Source organism: Chinchilla lanigera, unplaced genomic scaffold, assembly GCF_000276665.1.
Source record: "Chinchilla lanigera isolate Chin_1 unplaced genomic scaffold, ChiLan1.0 scaffold00010, whole genome shotgun sequence".
NCBI lineage: Eukaryota > Metazoa > Chordata > Mammalia > Rodentia > Chinchillidae > Chinchilla > Chinchilla lanigera.
The window spans coordinates 30,717,936-30,741,030 of NW_004955411.1; the positions used below are offsets into that span (position 1 = coordinate 30,717,936).

The window sequence follows — 23,095 nt, forward strand, 5'->3', positions numbered from 1 at the left end:
TAAGTTCCCTAAAGCAATCTTCCATGCCACACTGGAAGCTATCTGAGGAAAATGGCTGGATTCCGGTTATCACCACCAGTGGAACGCGGGCCTGTTTGAAGAGAGAGGTAGACCGCAGGAGGCAAGCCCTTCAGGGCGGAGGATGCCTGGCGAGAGCAACGCCTGCCTAATTTTAGAGCCTGAGAGGTCTGAAAGAGAATGTTCATAAAAGGGCCTTGAGCGTCTCCTTTTATCAGAGTTGGCACAGGCCACTTGTGTGGCCTGTGCTAAGTGTGGCCAATAAATCTGACAAGGAGCACAACGCCCAAGATTCCACTGCCACGGCAAGAAAGGAAAAAGGCATTCCATGCGGGGCAGGAGGCAACCTCTGTGCTCCATTACCTTGTCAAACAAGTCTATGTAGAACTTTCTGGGACTAAGTGGGGAGGGGGAACTGCACATCTTTGTATTGCGCTAAAGTTAAAGATACTAGTCTGGCACTAGAAGGTTGTAATCCTGTTTTCCAGGCATTTAACTCTGAGGGAGTAGAAGTTGTTTAAGAGTCACCTTTGGGCAGAAAATATAAAGGAAAGTCTATTCCAGACTGCTCTAGTTTTTCAAATGATGGCTGAACATTTTGGGGCGAGTGGCTACACTGAGGCTTTAAAAACTCCTACAGGAAGGGAAATAAATAAATAAGTAAATATAAACACACATACAAGATAGCTAAAATAATTATACTACTAATTTCTATTGGTTTATTGAAAGGAACAGTTAATGTTTAATTGTTTGATCAATCTTGCATGCCTGTATCTGGCCATCTGAGCAACTACTCTGAGGATAACAGTAAGTAACACAACAACCACTGTTCATTTCCTATCATCTTATTTTAAAATTCTGTATCATTTTTATAGCTTTTGTGTTGTTTTTTGTCTTTGTCTTTGTTATTTTGTTTTTGCTCTTTTCTCTTAAAAAAAAAACCCCCAAAACTCCTATAGGGTACCTCAATAACAACAGCAAAATCAAACTATTTAAAAATCTCTTTTCACTCTGGAGCACTAATAATGTGCTAAGTGCTACATTCCAGTCTCTGCGGGTCTTCATCAGCTCTCTAAGGCTCGGCCATCTGTCCTTTGGAATAATACAGCTTTTTCCATTTCAAACCACGGATTGATATCCGAAATAGCAAGAGGAAGTTCTGAACTCAAGGACAGCAGAGCACTGCGAGAGGCACAACCGGTCCTATGCAATGGGCTTGGGGGGTTAGTGGGATTTGGGAGGTGGCCAGGTGTCTGGAGGCACAAGGCCACACAGGACTACGATGAACACGTTGACTTGATTTGTAGATTAGGAAGGCCAGCTTCTGTCCCACTGCTTTGGTCTCCTTGTAGTCAATGAAACAAATCAGCAGACATTTTCATTAACAGGCAGGGACCCAGAGGAAGCAGCTTCTGTTGTGGTACAGGAGGGCGCTCCCGGGATAAGGCTCACTCACTCAGTGGGGTTTAGGCCACCCATGGGCTGCAGGTGTGTGCTCTGCTCCTGCATGATGCAGCCATCATTGGGGGTGGTGAGCTCGGCACTGTTTGCAATCAGTCACTGTCTGCTGAATGCATGAAGTAAAACTGCGTATTAAATACCCTCTTTCTGACCCTCAAATACGTACCCCACCCTGGCTGCCTCTCCCCCACCATCTTATTCCTGCCATCTAACTGGACTCTGGTTCCCAATCTTAAGGCACCTGTTACCAGATGAATCTCCTAAAAATCTTCCTTTTAATCTAGAAAACTCTACTGAAAACAGGCAATGCCTCCCCGCCTCTACACACTGAAATATCTAGGGTTTGGGTTTTTTACTCTGCTTTCAGCCTTGGTGAATCCTTCCCAGCTTCAACTGTCCTCGCTAATGAAAATGCCACTCCACAGAGCTCCAAGCCCACTGTTACCTGCTTTGATGACTAAATCACCCCTGAAAAGACCACTATTGGCTCTCGGGATTTCACTCCCGCCCCCAGGAGCCCTCAAAGTTACACCTCAGGCAGGTTCCCCCTTCTCTTGAATACGGTATTGCTAGTGAAGGCGAAGACACTGAAGAGTATAAATGGCCATTCACTTCACTTCAGAGCCTGTTAGAAAGTCATTCCTTGCTTGACAAATGTTAAAATAACCAATAACACAAGAAACAGAAGGCAGCCTAGCCCCCAGGAACAGAGCCTAGAGATATAGTACAGTAGTTCACTCCTACACACCTTAACTATCAACTTGAGTTCTCACAGGTTTAAAAACAAATATTAAATGCCTGCCACTTAGTCTCTATATTTTCTGTAATAGAATTTTGTTAGTTCTTCAGTCAAAATACACCTTTATATTACTTGATTTATTTAAAGTACTTATCTAGGGGTTCTTTCCATGTAACCAGCATTAGTCTAAGGATTTCAGAAATGTCCTCTCATTTTTAACCCACATGAGATCTACACTATGGATATGACCATTTTTCTACTGGGGTGGTTCTGACACGTGGAAATAACTAGCCCACGCCACACATCTTTAAATGACGGAGTCAGAATTTGAACTTCTGGCTGCAGACTGCATGCTCTTAGCCACAGGAAGAAGGGACCCATAAATCTCCGGGCCCCTGCTCTGGGTGGGGAGCCCCTCCTGAACCTCGCTGGCACTGCTGCTGCTCCTCCATGTGTCTCCTGCTGGGGCTGTGCATCTGTTTTCCTCTGCTCATAGCACTGTACCCAGAAGACGGCATGCCCTTAGAAAACGGGCTGGATAAACACATAAGTGAATGCTCAAGCTGTACCCTGTATTTCAGTTAAACAATATGAGAAAAAGCATTTTAAATGGCATTTCATTACAAATCTATACAAACAGAGCAGCCTAGAGAGTCCGGCCATGACATGCTTGTAGACTGAAAATAATAAAATAAAAATTAACTCTGCTTAAGGCCTTAAGGGACTGCATAAGCTTTTTAAGGTAACAAATTCCCAACTTACTACTAATAAAAAATATCGACTATGTGACATTTTCTTATGTGTTGCTGTTAGTCTATTAATTTAGCAGTGCCAGGGCAGAAGAACTTTATGGTTCTTAAACTGTTTAGCTATGGTGATTTACTGCATGAGTCTGCACCTGCATAATTAAAAAACCGACAAGGATACTTGAAATCCATTTTAAATCCTCATTAGCTCCATGCTATAGCACACCACTTTTTTATTTTACTGCACTAGAAAAATAAAACAACTAAAATGCTGAAAAGACAAACTTCAGCCAGAGTGTTCATTAATAGAACAGAAGAAAACTGTGCAGCTTTAAAATTCTGTGGTTGGTAGTTAGTCACTCCTTAAAAGGGTGAACTATTAAAGAGAGACAGATGTTAGTGCGGAGAAAGCAAAGCGGGTGTTTGTGCAATCAGGCAGCTCCCGGCGGCAGGGTGCAGGCTGGGGGATCAAACTGCATGAAGCCGAGTGTGGCCCTGAATTGAGGGCAGCACTGACAAAAGTCCTACAACCAGGATGCTGGCAACTAAGAGGCTGGCATAATATCCAATTACCATTTTGTCTGCAGGGAAAACTGACATGCAGCAAAACATGGAGAGGAGAAAATGCATGCGGGACAGTTTTTATTGCAGAAGACGAAAGACCAGAATACTGAAAAGGTGAATTTGGCAGTAAAACTCTGGCATGAGAGGTTTACACAAGTTTCCACTGGGCAAAGCTAATGCTATTATAATATGATCTAAGTCTTTCAGAAGACACAAATGCAAACCACCGAAACAAACCCTGCAGATGAGGAAGAGGCAAAAAGAAGCCCATCATGGCTGATTTCAGTTACTTAAGGAGCAATCGTTAGGAAGCTTGGGAGCATCACAGGGCACTTCACGCCCCTGCTGGCTAATGTGAGGCCAGAGTGGACGCAGGCTGCTGAAGGCAGGCTGCAAAGAGACGGTCAATTACAGGAGACTGATCCAGGCTCAGAGGCAGCACCACAAACCACTCCTGGAAAGCAGCTCACCAGGGGGCAGGAGAAACAGGGGGGAAAGTGAAGGCAAATCACAAAGTTCAGAAATCCTGCTGTGAAAGTACAAGAACAAATGCTTTTTGATTTATATTCTACACTTGGCTATAGGACATGTTGTTCTGTATTTGTGCAGGAGGATAATCGTAGCAGAAATCTTATCAGCGAAACTGTAATCTTTCACCCTGAGCACTACTATGATGAAAAGACTGTGTATCACCACTGTGCAATGCTTCAAAAACATACAGAAAGATAGACTCATATGTATATGCCTTTCATTATCAGCAGTAACCAGGAAAAATGAAGATGAATAATTGAATTATGTCCATGGAAGATCTCAAAAAGAACACTGTATGCTATATTGGTGACAGCATTTGGGACGGTGGACAAGAAATGGGGAGCATGATGAAGCTTCAGGGGTGTAGGCAGAAAAGCTGGCTATACAGCCGGTACGCTGAGCACAAAAACCTTCTTTAGTTGAATTTCATGCAGTATTTCTACTACCCTGTCATGAACACACAAAGCCGCGGTCGGTAGGGAGACCCCTCTGACCCTCATCTTCCCCCACTTCCTAGAGGCCAACTGGGCCTGCTGGGCTGCTGGCCCCACCCACACAGCGCCTTCCAACCAGGACCACCTGGTGCTCTCTGGCCCTGTGCACTGTCAACTGCTCACGGCCAATGCCACAGTGCTTGGCTCATATCCCTGTGACTGCACCCCTCACACCATATAAACCAGCCCTGCCGTTAGCACCACAGCCGGGGGCCCAAAGCTAGTGGGGAAAGCATCACAGCTCTCAGGAAGAGTTTGTTCCTGAGGGTGGAAGAGAGGGAGGGACCAAGTGGTGAGGGGTGGATACAAAGACAGACGCCAAAACAGAGAAGAGTGCGGGGCATCAGCTTGGCCCACTGTATGAGTCACCAGCTGAGGGGACACAAGCGGCCATTAAAATCCCCAGTGCTACTTCCTGGCCTCAACATCTTGTCTCAGCCATTCCACATGCCTCTTCTCACAGAACCGAGGCACTGGAAGAAATGTGGGGCCCAGCCTGGAGCCACAGAGGAGTGACAGTGCCGAAGAGCTGCAGGCAGAGCTCACGCAAGTTTCAGGAGAGGCCAGCCTGTGAGGCAGGTCGATGAGCCCAGGGCTATCATCTGCTCCCCTCAGGCTGGGGAGAGCCTCCGGATCAGCAGTCCCACATGCTCTTATTAAGCAGGAAAATAAACTTTACTTCATAAAAAACAATGTAAACTCTCCCATGATTTTGAGTCTATCAGAGAAAATAATAAGGCCCTTGGAGGAAAAGAAAAAAAAGAAAAAAGGCTATTTACTGGGTTGCACAGAGCTGTTTGTATCCTTTAAAGAAATGCTTAAAAAAATGAAAGCTTAAAATACAGTAATGGAATTTTGTGGGATTCTTAGGTTCTGTGGTAAAAGGACGGGGGTAGTGGTGGTGCAGAGGTGACCCCAAAATTCCACCACAGCCTCTCCTGCCTTCTCCAGGGAGGCAATGTGATACTGGCACAGCTCGCACTGTCCTCTATCCTGGTCCTCCCAGCACACGGGAGTGGTGGTCACACTCCCTGCCCATTCACAAGTTGGCTGAGTTCATGCTGGAGGGTATGTGGGTGGGGTGGGTGGTGTTATTTCTAGACAAAAGGACTGAGGGCCACCACGGGATGTCAAAATGCTCTCTCTCTGCACAGGGCCAGGTGATCTTGTGCAGAAAGGCCCCTCAGTCAGGTCCTGATACGGAGGGACACGGAGGACAGCCCAGGATGATTTCTGACAAACCACACTCAGGGAATGTGACAGAAACTTCTCAGGCTTAGGGGCTGGGGATGTAGCTCATTAGCAGAGCACTGGCCTAATACATGTGAGGCCCTGTGTTTGCTCCCCAAGAATACAGCAGTGGCAACAACAAATCTCAGGCTATAGGTCCTTGGAATTTTGGAGTTGCTGGTTAGTTACAATGATACGGTTTCTCCAGACGAAAAAGACCAACCACATGGAACTCTAATTACCAGTTGTGTAGAATTCCAATGCTCAATATTCAAGTCTTCCCAAGATTTCAAAACTACTTTTTGATTTTTAATTGAAATTTAAAAATTGTATGAAAAAAGCAGGCAAGAGAAGAAGTTAGGCCCTGCAAGGTCTCACAGAAAGAAAGCAGGGTTCTGGTACCTGGATGCCCAGCACTGTAGCTCACACATTTTGACTTCTTCCCTTTGGACAGAATGGAGGAAATGTCCCTACAAAGGCCAGGCCTGCCATGGGGGCTCTGGAGCCCTTGACTTTCCGGAGGTCAGCTGCTGTGGTGGTTCCCTGCTGATGGAGCACCCTGCCTACGGGCACCATCGATACCCCGGTATCGCGCAGCTTCTCCCTGCTTAATAAAACATGCCATGGACCCAGGCACACTTCTAAGAAGTGAGAAACTTGGCCTCCACATCCCTGTCCTCTCTGATTCTCAATTTATACCACAAAAGCTTTGGGAAACCTCATTTATTTTATGAAATGAACATTTAAAAATTTTCAATTGATAAATTTTCTTAGCACAACCCTACTAGTACATAAGAAAATTTGAAAAAAAAAAAATTGACAAATTTGAAAAAAAAAGCTAGAGAAGAAAGAAGAAAGTCAGGAGAGTGGTAAATTGCTATAAACCATATCTGTTAGAGCTCAGAGATGCTCAATTGACAACCAGGAATTTCTCTCAAAAAAATTAAAATATTTTTTAAATTATGCTTTTCACATTGTAACAGTCATGTGGTGGAAGATAATGCAATATACAGACACATGAAGGCAAAGACGGTCCTCCCCATCACACCCACCTACAAGGAACCACAGCTCTGAGGGCCACGTACACCCTTCGTTCTCCTTCCCCATCTGCACCTCATTCAGCCCCCGCCCTCACTAAATGTGCCTGTGTTCAGAAGAACCCACCTGTCAAGCCCAGGAACTCCTCTCCCTTCCCCACTGGACCAACCAGAAGCAGCAGGTTCTGTCCGGCACTCTCTCCTTTTAACATTTCCCCCACCTTCCCATCCACTTGGTCTACATTTTCCTTTCCTTTCTGGCTCGTTCTTTCTCCTCTCACTGGCCTCTAGACATGGGGATCCTCAGGGCTCAGTCCAAGCCTCTCCACTCTGCAAATGCTCCTCCATGGTGTGACTGTGCTCTTGTTCTTGGATTTATATAACATTTATATGGAAAATTCCCATACTTGAAACTCGTAACTCAGACCTCTCCTGTAAGCATCACACTCAAGTATACAACTCCATTCATGACCTCACCACTTGGGTGACACCTTAAATGTACCAGAAACTTAACATGCTCGAAACACTTTTCCTCCCAAACCCTTCCCTACCCAGTCTACCGCCAACTCATTGATGAATGAATCCTAGTTGTTCAGGTTTGCAGTCTCCTCCCTGACATGATCCTTTCCTTTGCAGTAGGGATGTTCTGCCTCCCAGGTGCAGCACATTCCAAACCCACCTCTCTCGTGTCCAGTCTCTGCTCTAGTGCAGGCCACCTCACCCCCTGCCTGGCCTGCTGCTGCAGAAAACCATGTGCTCTCGCTGCTTCCACATCAGCCCCATTAGCCTGATCTTCATAAAACGGAAGGGGATTTTCTCAAACTAGAATCATACAACTTTCCAATACACAACTCTGCAGTGGTTCCTACACAGAATGAAAGCCACAAGCACTCACCTTCCCCAACACCAATCGTCTACTCCCCTAATCTTTTGGGTCCCCTCTGAGACCCAGAGCTTTGTTCCCAGGGTCTCTGTTACCATTCTGGACTGCCCCCACCTTGGCCTTTAGGTTTCATTTGAATGAAAACCCAGGGGGCTTTCTCTGACCACTGTAGTCCATGTTCATTTCATTTGCAGCCCTGCTCCCAAACTGCATTGTGGACCTTTGTTTTCTGTTCATTTTGTTCCCCATGAGGGCAAAGACCTTCTGGGTTACGGCTGTGTTTATATTAGTGCTCGGCACAATGCTTGGCACATGGTAAACTCGCAACAAAAATACACTGATGGGATGAATGAAGTGGTTCTTCCCCATCCTACCCCGCACCATCCCACCCACACGCACCAGCGCTGACAGAATTTGTAATGGAAGGTGGGAAAGGGCCCCAGTAGTGTCTGCATATGGATTGCAAAGCGATGTAAAGTTCAGACAGGTGACCAGCAATGGCCCAGAACACTCCTTTGTCCTTCCCACCTTGGAGACTTCTGAGGAATAGAGTCAAAGCCAGCACTTCCAATAATTAAACCATACCACACACAATTCAGGCTGTTTATAGTTTCTCCCCATCTCTCCCAAAGACTTACATTAGCCATACATACATTATACTTTGTAGCTGAACTATATACTGTATATTTTATGCAAAAGAAAAAACCTGAGGGTCCAGAACAGGCAGCATATGCGTAGTATTTCACTTGTATCCTAAATGACTTTGTTGTTTGAAGCCCAATTTCAGAATCACCTCCTACTTGAACCAGGATTAAAAAGCTATTCTGTTTAAAACCATGTTGGTATGTGTATTCATACTTATGTCTATTCATATGCATACACATGTATATAAATATACACACAGCTAAGGCAGGGAGGACACAAAGCATCATTTATTACTTAATTTAGCAGAACTGGCTCCATGATCTCAAACACTTCACGATTAATATAGGCTATGTTTATCAATTCAGCCTCCATAGGTGATTTATAGTCTTTTGAGACATTAATTAAGGCAAGTGATGAAACTTTCTCTTGGGTCTAAATAAAGCCACAATTTTTTTTACACCACTCGCTATGTGGAGACCAAACGCTCACTGCTTCAGGGCTCTCAACAGTTTAAGTGTGATGGCCTGGTCGGAGAAGCCAGCCGAGCTTCCCAGGGCAACTCACCTCAGGTTTACCTCTGAGGAAATGAGACAATGCAGCTCATGTGCAGGGCCACACCCTTTGCTCATCTTCTGCTTCAGACTGAGACCCTCAGGAAAAAAACAAGGAGAAAGCTTCCAGAGAGAAGCTGAGATCTGGTTAAATATTAAACCATGTGTAGAACTTTGGAAAGTGGAGTGAAGGGAAGTGCGCAGACCCACAAAGAAGTATGGAGGAGACAGGAGGCAGAGGAGAGACTGAGCACAGTGGCTACGGGGCTTGGCTGGAACCGAGGCCGGGGCTGTGAAGGAGGCGGCACTTGGGCATGGATGACGGAAGGTGACACAGACGATGACCAGGAACCTGGTAAGCCCTGCCAAGTTCCGTCACGGTTCCTTCCACTTAGCAATCCGCTGCCAGCATGTTCCCACCCATGACAACAGTCCTGTGTGTGAGTGGAGGAGTGATCAAGTCCACCTCTCTAAGCACAGGGCAGGGTCCACTTACTCCCAATCAAACGATTTACTTCTGGAAATGGAAAAATTTTCCTCCCCTCTTGACAGCCCAAAGACACTCACACCAGTAATGGTTTTTCCTCCAGGGAAACAGCGGAACATCCCCAGCACTAGACCTACTTTTACCCACCCATAGTCCACCCACCACCAATGTAATTCCAGGTGGAGCGGAAGAGAGGAAGGGAAGAAATGATGCCATTCCTACTGCCTCTTTCCTGCTTTTGCCCTCAAAGGCAGAGCAGAGCAGGAAGCTCAAACAGCTGTGCAGCTGGCCATCTGAAATGTGTCCCTGGGGCTTGGGGATGGTACTGACAGAGAAGCAGGAGGAGGTGACCCCCACGCTCTCCTGCAGAGCCTCTCAATGCAGAGAAAACCTAGACAATGAGCACTTTCCTGTTTTCTGGATGTCTTCCTATTCCTAGTGACACACTGACTTCCCTGGTTCAGGAAGCAGAAGTATTTGTACACGAATAGACACTAGAACGGATGGACCCTGCCTGAAGGTCACCTGCTTGGGGAGAAACCAAGGTCACCTGCTTGGGGAGCAAAAGTTGCTCTTCACATTCACTGCATGAGAAGCAGAGGTCTGGGGCTAGAGTTTAGAAAATAAACCTCTAAATATTCCCCTCAACTTGAGTACCAGCAGAGGAAAAGTAACAAGAGCAGAAACAGAAATACTTAAAGTTTATTTCATTTTCCAATATATTTTTAATAGGGTTTCAACTGCCATTTAAGACACTAAATACACAGCCCTACAGATAATAATAAAGAAGAGTCTGCGTGACAAACAGATGGGCGAGGCCGTGAAATCTCATTAATAAGGAACACAAACACTGGGTGTGAACATTAAAATACAGTATGCAGTATTTGTCACTGAAAATTATTTAGAAGTCATTAAATAATGTAAATATAAACCATAAAAATGCGAATTTGTGGGTCCTTCTCCCCTTTTATACAGGGAGTATTTCTATTATTTAACGGGTTCCATAAGGGTCTTCAAAGTACCCAGTAGATACTTAGTGTAGAAATATGCTTTTTAGAGGTAAGAGAGCTTAGGTAATTAGAAGCCCTTGGTCTACTTTAGAGGTGAGCAAAACAAAACGAAACGAAAAAACAAATCCTAAGCTACAGAGAGTATATAACCTATAACCAATGACAAAATGTGAAGGATCAGAATAGGTCTGGAATTCTGAGTTCTAGTCTTGGCCTGTCAATTATTAACAGAGTAACTTTTGTTAAATGACTTATATCCACACAGTTTCTGTTTCCTTCTCTGTGAAATGAGAGTACTCAATCAGATGAACTCTAATGTACACGCCCTTGGAAGACATATGCATCAGTCTACTTTTGTTATTGTAACAAAATACTCAAGGTGGGCTAATTTTGTGAAGTAAAGAGGTTTTTTACCTCACAGCCATTGTTTCAGCCTGCTAGTGGCCTATGGCAGATGGTGACATAAAAGCAAGCACTTGTGTTTGGACAGGAGATCACATCTCAAAACAAGAAGCCAGAGACAGATTCAGGCCTGATTCATGGGTCAGGCTAACTCTTACAGGCTCTTGGGAACTCTTAGGGAGATACCCTAATCAGCTACCATAATCCTTTGAAAGGCAGTGCCCTCAATGATCAAGGATCTTCTGCAATGCATCCTCTTTCTACTTCCAGCATGACGCTGGGGACCAAGCTCCCAACAGATGAACACACTCAAACTACAACCAAAACAAAGGAGCATTTAATTTGCCCTTACCACAAAACCTCAAAACACACTACCTAGGGACACAGCAATGAAGTCAGATCGCTTCTCTACAAACTGAGTGCTGCCATGCTTGCACTCCAAAACAGCAAGCTCCTCAAAGACGGATAGTGCAGAGGGGCAGTGTGGGAGTCGGTTATCCTGGGGAAGCAGCAGACTCTGGCACACAACCAAAAGAGGTAAAAAATCACGGTAAGCCATCTCGACAGTAGCTGACCCTGCTCCGTCTGCCAGTGAACCCATGGAGTTAATCCTAAATCCCAAATATTCCCGGATACTCTTGGGCCACACTTCATGTTTCAGGATCAATGTCAAATTATCTCTTCATGGGAGAAACACCTCCTTATAAGGTGGTTCTTTTTGTGATTTCTGCTTTGAACATTTATAATATCTGCAAATTAGATGTTTTGGTCTTTATTTTTCTAAACCTGATACCAAGATTTAGGTAACTGGCCACCAGGTGGCGTTAAGGTTTCTGAGTCTTTGGGCCCACCCCCCAAAACCTTGTGAAACACGTTTTGCTTTCTGTGGAGGATTATTAACTGTCCGCCAATATCCATTTCCCAAATTTCCTTGACGATAAGGATCTGTTTTTAGCAGGATACATTTTTCTACATGAGTAATACTATATCTCAAACATCTTTGCAATAAGGTCTTAGTAGATTTCCACCAGGAACATGTAAGCAGATGTAATACGTATCTCGTTCTCGCAAACAGCCTTCATAGCCAGCTGGCAAGCACTCACTCCCACTTCTTCCACTGCCACCTCCCTGCTGGCTGGAAAGTGGAAGTGACACGGCCTAAACCTCAGTAGCCACCAGGGAACGGAAGCCTTGTGTGATGCAGCAAGAACAGAGGAGCTGGGATTCCACAGATTGGCCCTGGACTGGCTTCCCTGTACTTTTTCCATGAGAGGAAAATAAACTATCTTCTTTTTAAGCTATTTTGACCTTATCTTTCTTGTTGCTCAAGCTGAGGTAATCCTGAAAAATACAGCTGGAGACTCAGATTCACTTTTAGAAACAAATAATTATTAAAATGGCAAAAGACAAATTCCGCTGATTCAAGTCTAGTAAGAAGGGATTTTCTACTTTGTTTTTAAAGGATAATGAAATAATACCCTTTTTTTTCCAAGATGGTTTTCTAGCAGCAAGCAGTTGGAGATAGTTATTAGCTGTGACTATGCTGAAATTTACCCACCTCAGAATCCACAAAGCTTAGCAGCAGCAACATTTACAGATCTCAAAAGCCATAACTCAAAACAAAATTTAAACCCATGTAAGCGGCTTTATTACACATAACAGCAAACTCAGTAATATCTGCAGATGTCTGAAATACTAAAACTTCTGTATGTGCTAAGGGTGAACAAATCTATAATGAGTACAGTTGTCACTTATGATACCATTTCTAGCCCAATGGGGAACAGTTACAGCCTCTACTATGACAACAATGTTAATAAACAATATATTGAGATGTGTTTCTAGAACAGATTTAAACCTTCATATTAAATCAATACCTGTTTGACTCAACATCTCAGCAAAGCCACCCTGCATAGCAAAGTTCTCATGGTGCTGGACCACCACACCATGTTCCACGCCTCCCAGGAGATCCCACTGGCGGGGCTCCTTTTCCTGGCACCTTCCCATGCCATGAGTCACCAGGCATGGATTCAACTGCTTGCCCAGTCCCCATCTCAATGCTGACCATGCTCATAATTTAAACAGGACCATTTCCTCACAGCAGAGTTCATAGAAACCCAACGGAAGTTGAGCACAGGACTGAGGCAGCAATGGAAGTTTGCCCACCTGCCACAGGGAGTCCCCTAGGCCCTTCAGTATGGAGATTTTACACAGCTACCCCACCAGGGGCTGCTCAATTCTCTAGGCTGCTCTGTGATTTTTACATCTTATAGGCATGAGGTATGTATTTTCACATTGCTGCAAAGTGATGAATTTTTTAGACACCGCAGAGAATTTATACACAGTGGTGGGAAAACTGCAACAACTACAGACTTGAGCCACACTAGTTACTTCTCCATTATAACGTAAGAGGAGAACAAAGACTCCTACCATCTTTTAGTGTCTAATTATTCCAAAGTTGCCGATAGTCAAAGAGGGAGAAAGGGACACAAACATGCACATTCTGGATAAAAATATTATGCCCTCCATCCAGAATGCCTGGATGACATAGAGAAGTCTAAAACAGCGCAAGAGTCTGCTTATGTGAGAATATGTCACTGTGAAACATAAAAGTAGCAAAAAATGCTTAGGCAATAAAGTGCCACGAACAAATGCTCCCATTCCCAGCAATTTCTTACTTATATAAGCACTGTGACCATTTAAAATGTTCTTTTTTAAAACATTACCCAGTATCCTTTTCCCTAATATATTTTGAAGATTTTTGACTAATACCCAACTATACCACACTAATATAGAAAAACATTAGCATTAGTTCAACAGTCAGCTCATTAAGGATATGGATGAGTCAGTACTCTAAACCGCATGTGCCATGAGCTCAGAGCAGAAATTAATGAGTATTAAAACACTAATTAATGTTCCAAGAACAGGTTCTCTGAATAGCAAAGGCTGTACGCTAGCAACCAGAAGTCAATTATCACCCAAGCTAGAAAAATTTAAATGAAAGGGGAAAATCCCAAATATAAATTAAAGGAAGAAAAAAAAAAACTCTTACTGTCCTGACTTCAAGGCACATTAGTAAACTTAAAGAATCATCTACTTTTAATATTTCTGTTCAGCTACAGAGAAAACCACTTTAAGGACGGTCTTGATGTTTCATGTGCACTATACGAGCAAATCCTCAAAAAAGTAAAATTCCCAAGCGTAGGAAAATATAAGATAATAAAGTCTGTGTTCAATATGTATAATTCTTAATATTTTCCTTCCATGGTTTAAGTTTGCTTTTCCCCATGAAGTATAGATACCTGGATTCTAATTAGTTTTGTCTCTTATAAAATGTAGACAGTGTTGCGAATGGAGTGTACTCACAGCAGACACAGTTAGCTGTTCTTGTTTGGGTCTATGGATTTCGTTTTTCATTTGGAGAGGAAAAAGCCAATCTCTCACTAAACAAGAAACTGAGAAGCCAGAAAGTGCATTTTTACTACACTACATTCCTTTGTTTTGCCATGCCCGGCCACAGTGCACTACTCCATCCACATTCGGCACAGGCCAAAGGCAACATCGTCAGAACGCCAAGGGTATGGTTCTTATCTCCTTTCACTGACTGTGACAAAGGAGAGTGGTAAAAATGTTCAAGAATATTGAGAGGAACTAGAAATTACAAAAAATATTCACCCCTCAAAGCCCTGACTACCTCTGCCCTCATCCTCAGGTACTCCTTCCTGACCCTGACCAGGATGGCCCCATGGCACACAGCACCGATGAAGCCTGCTTCTTTCCCTGGACCCATGTTCTCTTAATAACAGCCTAGGGTTATCTCGTCTTTTTAGATCTGTATGCTTCACCTCTCTAGTCTGTCAGTTTCCCAGAGGCAGTGCCTGTCTTTGAATTCACTATGAATTCAAACAGTTCTTGGCCTTTGTACACCATGTTATATATACTGTACTGACTGACAGACCAAGTTTAACTACCACTTCTCTATTACTTTACTTTGTTTAAAAAGTGAAACATATTACTGGCTTACACATGGAGTTTTCAGGTAAATTCATCTGTCCCCAAACATATTTGGTAAATGGAATTTCTAATGTTCATTCCTAACTTCTTTTTGAAAGAAAAAGGCAGAAAGAGGCTAATCAATATTATGAGTTATTCACAATATGAAGAAAGGAAAAGATTAATCAACGGCAGATTTGATAAAGCTATCTAAAATTCTTATATGAATCTCAGACTGGAAGAAAACCTGACAGTTTTTCCAGGAGCTGATTTTCAGAAGTTTATTTCTGATAGATCAGCTTTCTACCCGGAGCTACAGTGAGGAATGGATAAAGACTATATAGAGAATAGCTTTGTTCTGCATCCCTTGAGGGAATGCAGATCTCACAAAGAACAGCCCTCTGTGGTTTACTGCGCCTTGTGTTTCTTGGCCTTTTCCCTTTCTCTCTCCTTGGCTTAATCTATTTTACCAGCTGCCGCTCCAGGTAGACAGTGCTATTAAAGATGTGCATGGTCACCGACATCATTACTTAGTGCTGGCCAAACATGCAGGATAATCTGTGCCATGGTATTCACCTCAAAATGATAATATGCTTCATAAAAGGGAAGAACAAATGACAAAGAACCCAGGAGAAGCTCTTTGTAAATCACAGAAGGAATAAAGATTAACCCTATAGTCAAGTAGAATCAGAAACGGCAATACCTTAAAATAATGGAAAACAAAAACAGGGTATCTTTTTTCCCAAAACATTGTGGTTTTTACTAAACACCAGGAGGATGCTTTTCCTTTACACACTAAATCCCCCCTCAAGCCTGCTTTCCCCAAAGGTGGGTCACAGCTGGGACACCACAGAGAGCCTAATTAACGAGTGAACACAGCTGCCGCGCTCCCTTCTGTGTCAGTGCTGCTGTACGTGCCCCAATCAAAGCACTGCAAAATGCGCTTTAGATTTCAAGTGACACAGCTGATAGTGTTGAGACATCTTAGTGCACTTAAAGTGTATCTTTACACAATGCAAAATGCGACTTTAGAACTCCTTCCTTCCTTTTCTGAGATGAGGTCTGGCTTATGTTCCCCAGGTAAGAGCTGAACTCCTGGAAACAAATGATCCTCCCTATCCCAGGCCCCTGAGGAGCAGGGACTGCTGGTACATACCACCGTGCCCAAGGACACAGGCCTTCTATTTCAGTAACAGTGCAGAAAGTACAATGGTAGATACAAGAGCTTCTACTGGCACACCGGAGTCATAGCCTGCTTACAGGCAAGGCCCCAGCTCCACAACACGGACACAGGGCAGTGTGAGATCTGCAAGCCAATGTGTCTGTCCACTTACTCTCTTTAAATAGTATTTACCGTGAATCATTTTCCCTCTGTTGCAACACTGCCAACAAAAATGGCAAGCATCTGAGCACTTCAAAAGCCAGGGAGATTTCCTGTAGGAAATGGAGAGCCAGGAACAGAGGAATTCTGTGAGTTTTCGGATAACACTGGCAACTGGCAGCATTCGTGCACATTTTCTCCTCAGTTTAACCTGGAGATTTCAGGCTGCTGTGTACACAGCAATTGATCCCTGTTCCACAGAAGAACTTGCTCAGCTGTGAAGTTTTATCTCCTCATTTATAAATGAAAAGAATTAGGTTTAACTAGTGTGTCATCTGTAAAGAATGTTAGTGCCACCAACGGAAGAAAAAACAGCTGCCTGGAAAGAGAAGCGGTCCCAACCGTCCTCACTGAGAAGTGAGTTACCTTCCTGTAAGAAGCTGCCTCCCCAGCACCCGTCACTATTACAGGTACCTCTCCTCTGCCAGACCCCGAGGGCTATTGCACACTTAAGCACAAACTGTTTCTGGAAATGTCGAAAAGAGAAAAGGACAATGTCTTTTTAATATAGAACTGAGAAAAATCTGCATCAGAGAAGTAAGATGACCAGGGTATCTCTTGAGCAACTGTGCTCAATTCTATGCAACTAGGACTGTGCCTCGGGAGCAGAAGAGGAGACCCCGCTGGGTGCTGCTGGGGGTTCCCGGCAGGGACCACTGGAAAGGCCCATCTATCCTTGCTGGGGACACCAAGAACTAAATAAGGCCTGAGGAAACTAAATGTAGTAACTATAGGAACAAATTTTCTGTATGTGGAGAAAAGGCAAAACAGTGGAGAATGACAACCTAAAAGGGGTCTCAGCCACTTCATGAATCATGACAGTACAGATTGGGGCTGTATGTCTCAACAGGATCTTCTCCAGGCAATGGCTCACCTTGAAAATAAAACTCACAAGAAGCCAAAGGGATACAGAAAACTCTGTCTGTTATACTAATTTCTACTGAACAAAATAGATTACAGCCAATGTGCCATGTGCCGGACCTTTAATATACATCACAGTAATCCTAAAGGAACCCTAAAAACTAGGTATCTTTATTTTACAGTTGAAAAGATTGTGGCAGAAAGGTTATGTGACTTGTCCAATGTCACCTAGTAAGTATACACTAGACTTCAAGCCTGTCTGACAGGGCTTTTGGACAAAATTCCAGCACGTCCAATTTTAAATACTATATACACAGATTAGGATCTAAACTCATTTTCTTTTTCTGAAAGGGGCCAATAAAACTAAGTGTTTCAGGCCTCATGAGCCCTGTAGTCTGCACTGCACTCACTTTGTCAGGTATTAAAGAATCTATGAACAGTATATAAACTCAGGGGCATGGCTGCTCACCCAGAAAAACAGGAGCCAGGTTGCCAACTCCTGATACAGAACAGGGTTTGGTACCTGGTAGTCTAGCAACCTATCCAGGCCTCTGCCTGGTTTTTTTAAACAAAGCTTTACATGTGCACCTAGGTCTCGTCCATCATTTAGACTACTCTAGACAGTGGAAGGGTAATTCACCAAACTGTAACAACGCTCTAGTTCCATGAAAACATACTTGGGAACATCCAAGATCTGTTTCATTTTTCCTTCACAATGTTCCGGTTCCTAATCCCCGGTCTGTGTTCCAACCCCCCCCAAACCCGCCTCCCCTCCCGCCTGGGAGAGCCCCGGTAAACACCTGGTGCCCTGGGGGAGACCTCTCATTGCAGAGGAACACAGCCATTCTAAGCCATCAATCAACCAGTTATTCAGTTTCTGTGAGACTCAGTGCCTACCCTCGGGGAGTAGAAAACACAGAAAAGGAAATTCCTGACCCCAAAAGATATTGATCAGAGACTCAGCTTGTGGAGACATGACAATTACTTAGTTAATTCATTCATTTAAACATTACTGAGTGTCTACCTGTACCAGGCAAAAACACAAATTCAGACTAAAACTGTACACCCACGGCACTTGGTAAACGCTTTAAACAGACCAAATCTCCACAAGACCTCAGCTAGAATACTACTCATTTTCAAGTAAGCCGAAGGACACAGGCGAATGGTGTTGCTTTGATAGCTACTGCAATTAAGAGCCCCACGACAAAGAACTCTGGCTTCCTGTCAATACAACAGCTAGGGGAGCAGATCTCATAAGTTATATGAGGGCAGGGACTGTGCTGGTCCCACCAGTGATTCCTGAGCACCAGGCTTAATGCCCAGAAATGGCAGGGACTCCAAAAATCCTTGTCGCCTATATTACTGTGGATTACTTCTGACTCTTCTAACAAGGTGAAAGTCAGGCTTCCTAATTCTCAAAGTCACAAGACCAAAGTCTCCGTACCTGGACTGTCTGGTAATCCGAAGCATCTATTCCCTTCACGGTCACTTCTCGGAAAACCCTGGGCTCCAGCTCCTCTTTGGTAAGATCACAGTGATAAATGATCCCTAAAGCAGAAGAAATCTTAGGTTAGCTCAAGAGACACACCCAAGGGCAATGAGGACTACACAGTACAACCAGACACCAAGATGGCAAGAAAGGAACACTTAGGGCCCCAGTCCATCACCAGCTCAGCGGAGGGAAGAATCAGAGCAGCCTGCTGCGAGTGGTGCCCTGTAACAGTTCACCTTTGTCAGCAGTACCACATGCTGCCTCCCTTTTACCCTAGCCTGAGGCTACGCTGTAGGAAGTTCTAGTGCATTCTGTGAGTATGAGAAAAGGTAACACATCCAACTATGGAAATTTCTCCAAGCCAGGCCACTTAGGACTGCAAGTGACAAAACAGTCAAGAGGCAAGTCCTCTGGGTAGGGCCTTTCATCCGAGAGGCAAAAGACAAAAAAACGGCAACGATTTGCCCAAAGTCAAGAGGCTGTCAGGAGTTTCCCAATGTGTCTTCTAGGTCTCCTACAACCTGACAGCTACTCATCCACGGACACACAGGGGACCAGAAAGCTGTGAGGGTCCAAAAGTAACCAGGAGTCATTTCAGATACTGCTTTTTCAAGTTCTGACTGAACCAGTAATCGTGCACAGCACAAAATGATTAATATATGCCAAGAAGTACAGCTTATTTAACCACTAATTAAAATTCCACACCCTGAATTTAACGCTCCTTTCTAACATTTAAGAATTCAATTGAAGCAACACATAAAAAAGAGCCCTTACTGTCTGAAAATAATGGCACTGTTGTGGTTTACGACACGGAATTGGTCAGAACGGTGTGAAAACAGGAGTTCTTCCATAACACTTTCAACATATGCTGTGAAGTATAGAACAATTTGTTTTTATGATCCCGGTACTTGCTGGTAAATCAGATAACAAATGATATTCTCATTGGGCACATTTAAATTGACTGACTGTGTATTAAAATGGCCAGCTCCCTCTTCTCAGCTCCTCTGTGTAAGTACTTCTCTAATAGTTGAGAAACAATACCCCCCATTGGCAAGGAATAATATACTTAGGTTTGTTAAGAGAATGACAGCGGGCTGGGGATTTAGCTCAGCGGCAAAAGCGCCTGCCTGGCAAGCGCAAGGTCGTGAGTTCGGTTCCCGGTACCAGAGAAAAACCAAAAAAAAAAAAAAAAAAAGGGAATGACAGCTAATCTTTACGAGTGTTACCTCAATTCTTATGTTTAAAGACAAATTATTTCAAGGTTACTAGAATAGGCATATGATTAACATTGACAATAAGATATATAACATGACTGGAGTAGTGGCTTTCTTAATTTAAGTTATACTTGGATATGTGTAAGAATATATCTTTATCATTTACCTACAAACTACACTCAGTGAGCATGTGTCCTGACTCACCACCACATACATACAGTACTGTATTTGCCTATATGAATATAATCTGGAGAACAAAAGGCTCTCTTTAGATGTATTTCAATTTTCAAGGGTGTTTTGTTCACTACCTGGTACCCACCACAGACACAAAAAGCATCTGAGTCCTCAAAAACAAGAAGTCCATCCAAAAACGCAGTGCAGACCGAGCGTGTGCCATCTGAACACCACACACTGTAGTAGACCAAACACCGAAGGACTTAGGAGCCAGAATTCTCAGCCTAGTATCCTCAGTCACGTCACCAATGTACTAGACTGCCAATTCCCTAGTGAAAGACAGGGAACCGGAGATACACTCTACATGTCTGTTTATCTCGGAAGAGTGAGACATCAGTTCTAACAGAATGACATAGACAGTACGAGAGGGTGCCAGACACCTGACCTCCCCAAGTGCACAGAATAGTTTCTTAAGGAGGCTGGGTAAAGCTGGAGGCACCAGTGCTTAATATATTTTAATCAACAATGTCTAAGTTTTGACCCATCTGGGTTAGTCCAGTTAGCCCACTGCACACTGACACCATAATGTGAATCAACTGACCTAATGATTTAGCTCATGTGGATGAAGAACAAGAAAGCAGGGTTGGAAGAAAACATTTTAGAATAATGGACAAATCAGGTGATCTCTAGGAAATAAGCTGCAAGGTTTAAGGGTGAAAGAGGGAATGGATAAGCCCAAAAAAGATGACTAGAGATATCTCCTGATAAAAATACTGTTCTAACAGACCCCTCTATGAGCGGGAAGGATGCAAGAACAGCAGGCATGTTCCCAATGTAACCTGAAATCAATACAATGAGGACGAGGGTGTCAGGATGAAGGGCCCTCTTGGAAAAGCTACGAAGAAGAACCAGAGGGATCTGAAGAGTTGCCTATGGAGAGAGAAGGCAAAGGAACTTTTTTTTTAGGCAAAGGAACTTTTTAACCCAATGCAGACAGTGTTTTGTCTGATTACAAGATGGGTTTTAACATCATTAAAAGGAAAAAAAAAAAAAGCAAAAAAACAGAAACTCAAGTATCTGAAAGGCTGCCTTTTTCAGTCTGTGAAAGGTTTCCTAGATTTCTCATCCGTGCTTCATGGAGCCATGCCCGTATCTACTAGCCTGGATTACTGCAAGATCCAAGTCTGTCTGGAGCTAACCTTGGGCAACCCTGAGGTTCTACAAGTACAGAATTAATCAGTTCAACCACTAAGTGTTCTGAGCCACAGAGAATCAGTGCATCATGCTCCAAGTTGCCCTGGTGTCTGTTTTTTCCCAAGTGAGACTCAAGGTGCAAAAGTCATAAATGGCTTGGGCTTGATATGCTTCTTCACCATGTACCTCCACGGGGAACAAGATGCACTGGATGTCCACAGCAGGAAGCTGGAGCTGTGCTTATGTGTGACCCTCAGGCTTTACTTACAATTTCATGTCTCTGCTACTGACTGTGGTAGTGAACAGCTAATCTTCAGAGACCAGTCCAGAACAGCTTTTGAGCAGATGTTTCTGTGTATGGATGTATACGACACACACTGACGATTCTTGCTTTCCTGAGATCTACTTTAATTATCTGACAGCTGTTTTTACATTTGGCCTTAGAAGGCCCGCGTCTGGAAGCCCCATCCTGTTTTTAGATAGTAAATTGTATTAAGAGGAGAAAAGAGAAGGACGAGGCAAAATGAGTAAGAGGAGACAAAGCACTGCGGTAACAAATTAAGGCTAGTTTAGAAGCCGCCTGGTGGCACAGAATGAGGAACACACTTCTCCTCTCAAACTTCACCACAGCCATGGATAATATTTCATTGCCTGGCACAGAACCCATCATTTTACACTAGGACAATGAGCCCTTTCTTCCCCAGGTAATGATAAGCTTGTTCTTGAAGTAAATGGTCACATGAGGTCACTGAAGGAGGAGGTTTCCAGGCCTCTGGGGACTCTGGCTTTTATTAAGAGCACATGAGTCACCTCTACTGTGTGTTGTTCTTTGTCCTTTATTCATCTAAATTGGTTAAGATGAGAGATTTTACAAAGTAAAATTTCTGGAATCAGTGTGAGTTTAAGAAATAAACTGTGGACCCTGCAGCAGTGTAGTGAGAACCTGGAGAAATGATTTTCATGGTCTGTTCAGGGGCTGCTGCTATATTCCAGACTCGGGGTGTGGGGGGTGCGGTGTGGTGCAGGCGGCACAGGACACCATGAGGTGGAGTTCCTGACTCCTGTGCCTGATTTCCACACCCTCAGGGGCTCTTCTCCTAGCCTGTCTTGATGCTCTGAAAGGTGCCCAGGGAAATAAAGGCTGCTAGGGTTGCCAGGTACACCAACAGACCTATCCCAGAACATCATTCTTTGGCTTTTAGTAACCCTGACAACAACCTGTCACCACAGTTAAGACTGCTTATGGACTGCTAGCGTGTGACTCACAGGCTCAAAGGAAAAGCGGGTGAGGCATCACTGTGATTTGGCCCAATCCCAGGAGGACCACGAAGCCACTTCAGCACCTGCCTAACTCCCCTAGGGCTGCTTTATTTTCTTCTCAACAAAACTGGGTGGGACAAAAAGAACTCCAGAGGATCTCGACAAATGAATGACTGAGGGAGGAACGTGCAGAAATGTTTTCAGCCAGATTGCTTTTAAGACAGGGTCTGCCCAGTCAACGGCAAGCTGCCAAAGTGAGCCAGACTCTTGGGACAAATCACAGTAGAGCTGTGTGGGTACAACGCTATACAAGCCACACAAAGGAGGAGCAGAGAAAAAAACCTTAACAAGGAGAAATGAATGTGACCAACTTTTTAAAATGGTGAACAAATTATTTTGCTTGTGGGAGAATTAACCTATACCATGAAATGTAAAAATCCCAACTTATGAGCTATTCCTTTCCTACTAGACTCAAGATGACATTTTTTTCCACAGAGTTACAACTATACTTTTAGAATTGTACTTTAATTCAGTTTAACATTGATGTGAGGTGTGGCTACATAGTATGTGTTTTTTCTTATCTGTACCGTGTCCTTGTATATACACACCAAGGCTGATCTACAGTTTTATGTGCTGGTAGTATTTTATTGCTCTACTTAAAACAACAGTTGCTCTGCCTTAAGAGAACTGAGAATCAGAATATATGAGGAGTGAGAGTGGAGTTCTAGGCA

The 23,095-nt window shown here is 43.8% G+C and overlaps 1 protein-coding gene across 1 annotated transcript in view; it reads right to left on the reverse strand.

Annotated features, from left to right (window-relative positions):
• The window catches only part of Prep (prolyl endopeptidase), a gene marked incomplete at its 5' end in the record, with an annotated part of 98,985 nt that overhangs the window by 19,824 nt on the left and 56,066 nt on the right, over nucleotides 1–23,095 (reverse strand). Inside the window, 1 exon segment of the mRNA XM_013510786.1 lies at nucleotides 18,475–18,578. Coding sequence (XP_013366240.1) covers nucleotides 18,475–18,578 — 104 coding nt within the window.